We start from the raw sequence: 2,728 nt of genomic DNA, 5'->3' as shown, positions 1-2,728 counted from the left end.
GCGAAAGAAATAGACAGAGAAAAATCCCAGCAATGGCTGAGAAGCTCAGGACTCAAAGCAGAGACTGAAGGATTTTTAATTGCTGCACAAGACCAAAGCCTCCCCACCAGAAATTACCAAAAACACATAATGAAAAGAAATATAACAAGTAACTGTAGAATATGTGGAGATCGACAAGAAACAATAAATCATATTATCTCTGGCTGCCCAGTCCTGGCTAAGAAGGAATATATTCACAGACACGACAGAGCTGGGACCTATATACACTGGAAGCTATGCCAACATTATGGAATAGCAACAGAAAAAATGAACTTCTCAAAACGTCTGAGGTACAAATTAAGATAATCTTTTGCACTTCATGCATGGATGGTAAGACAGTGATCATCCTCAATTAATTCTTAGTTGCTTTTTTGATCATTCCAATTACTCCTGCAATCACAGGTAATGCAACCGTCTTGAGATGCCACTTCTTTTCGATTTCGATCAGCAATTCTTTATATTTTCTGAGTTTATCAAATTCTTTTGCATCGATTTCAGCTTCTTTGTAACAACAATTGCCGCATTTCCATCATGTTGATGAACCTGGGCATCATACATGAACCCACTAGCAATTGTTTGCTGAGTTTTTAGCATCCACTCGTTAGATGTTTTAAGATATTTGGCCAATCCGATTGTGATGATTTTGTAGGAGATTTCAAATTGGATCAAGCCTCAACCTCCTCCAGTTCTGACAGGTTAAAAACGATCTGCGCCTGCCTTTGGGTGATGTATCTTATTGCACGTCAGCAGCTTATTGATTTTGTTGTCAATTTTCCTTATTTCGCTGATATTCCGGTTCAACACATTCAAACTATAAATAACAACTGTAAATGCTAAGGAATTAATGGTTAACACCATGTAGCGGGCGATTAATTCAGATATTAGAACTGCTCGAACTTTCCCATCTTTTATTCTCTTTCATGCTTGCATGCTGGATACCAGAGCCCTAATTTATTCCAAGGTATTTGTAAGTTTGTTCGTGATCAAGGTCTTTTATAACTGTGTCAGCATCTAACACCATTGAAAGCGAGGTGTTCGATTTCCTTTCTTGGAAATTGGCTTTGTCATATTTATCAAAACCAAATTCCATCCCGATGTCATCACTGAATGCTTTCACTGTACGTAATAGCCCTTCACGTACATTATCCTATTTGCCATAGAGTTTTAAGTCCTCCATTTAAAATAGACTGATTATTTTCTTGTCAATGTTATACCTTTATCCTGTTCTTAGAAGTTCACTTATAAGGGAAATAAGGGCTATGCAAAAAATTAGAGGTTTAAGTCAGTCACCTTAGAAAATGCCGCAGTTGATATTAATATTGTTTGTGGTCAGCACTCCATTAGAGTGGTATAACTGGAGATTTGTATTCCACACTGACACTGCGCTTCAAGGAGTTTTAAATTATAGGAGAAATTTTGAAGATATCCAGTGATTTCAAGATCTGTGAATACTGTATGCTGTCAAAAGCCTTTTTATCATCCATGCGGAACTGAGATTTCTGCATTTGTTATGACAATTCTCAAGGATCATGCCTTTGATTAAGAGTTGGTCTCTGCATCCATATGAGACTCGTCGGCCCTCATTCTTCTCAGTGGGGAAAATATCATTCTGTTCCATAAATTTGTGTTTCTCCACGAGGATGTATCGTACAATTTCATACGTGGTAGACTGCCATGTTTTTATTATTTTCATTATTATTTTTTACTATTATTACAAATTGCTTGTATCATATTTAGTGCGGAAGAAGGAGTTATGTCGTTTTTAGGTTGTGTAAGCTTTTGAAATTCGTCGCCTTTGAAAATGAATAAGTGTCTTTGCTGCCGCCATAAAATAGTTTGATGAACATCAGAAAAACAGGCGAGAGCAGAATGGTATCACGGTGCCTGTCGGATGGAAACCATTGAGAGGAAAGAGTCACACACACACTGAAATTAGAAAAGCGATTGAGAGGCATTTTGAGTGACATCAACTATGTCCCACATGCCATATAATATGGCCCTGTCGAAGTTAGATTCCTCTATGAAGAAGACATATAGAGGCATTCTATTGTCAATTGCAGCAAGGAGTATCTCATCATCTTTCCGACAAACATGGGTATTGAAATTTTGGGAATTATCCTTAACTCAGATTTTTGAGGATAGATATTACGTTTCCTTGAAGTGGAAGCTGATTCAATTCTAGAAATAAAGAGATACCGAAAGGAAAATTCATCGGAAATTGGGCTGAAAATTATCACAGAACACCATAATAGCCAAAATGACAAAAACGACGCTTCTTTTCATGTACGTACTATCAAAACGTAAGTAATAACGACGCTATCGTTCACCTGTTAGAGCATAAAATATAAAAACGCTAGCCCTTATCTACACGTAACATCCGGTCAGAATTAAACTCATATTCCTTACCTCTGCACTTTCCAGGCCTGCCAGTCCATCCTTTACAACATCCAATGCAGAGTGAAGGAGTTCTCCTGTATTCCGTACTGTTTAGAAAAAGAACAATAAAATAACCGAATAAAGAAGCAGAACACAGTGATAACAGTTTAAGATTATCACACACATACACACACGCACACACACGCAGAGAAACAGACATGCATGCCCACACATCTTAGCGGCACACGCAGAAGGTGCAATAGTAATGGAAGCAATATTCGACTAGAAAACGTGGAATAGCTAGTGATATATA

At 37.6% G+C, this 2,728-nt stretch overlaps 1 protein-coding gene across 1 annotated transcript in view; it reads right to left on the bottom strand.

Annotated features, from left to right (window-relative positions):
• Positions 1 to 2,728, bottom strand: part of LOC106868084 (latent-transforming growth factor beta-binding protein 1) — a 42,084-nt gene that overhangs the window by 20,733 nt on the left and 18,623 nt on the right. The window contains exon 9 of the mRNA XM_052977857.1: positions 2,446 to 2,522. Coding sequence (XP_052833817.1) covers positions 2,446 to 2,522 — 77 coding nt within the window. The remainder of the gene's footprint in view (positions 1 to 2,445; positions 2,523 to 2,728) is intronic.

Source organism: Octopus bimaculoides, chromosome 29 (assembly GCF_001194135.2).
Source record: "Octopus bimaculoides isolate UCB-OBI-ISO-001 chromosome 29, ASM119413v2, whole genome shotgun sequence".
Classification (NCBI taxonomy): domain Eukaryota; kingdom Metazoa; phylum Mollusca; class Cephalopoda; order Octopoda; family Octopodidae; genus Octopus; species Octopus bimaculoides.
This window is presented reverse-complemented; position numbering and strand designations above follow the sequence as displayed.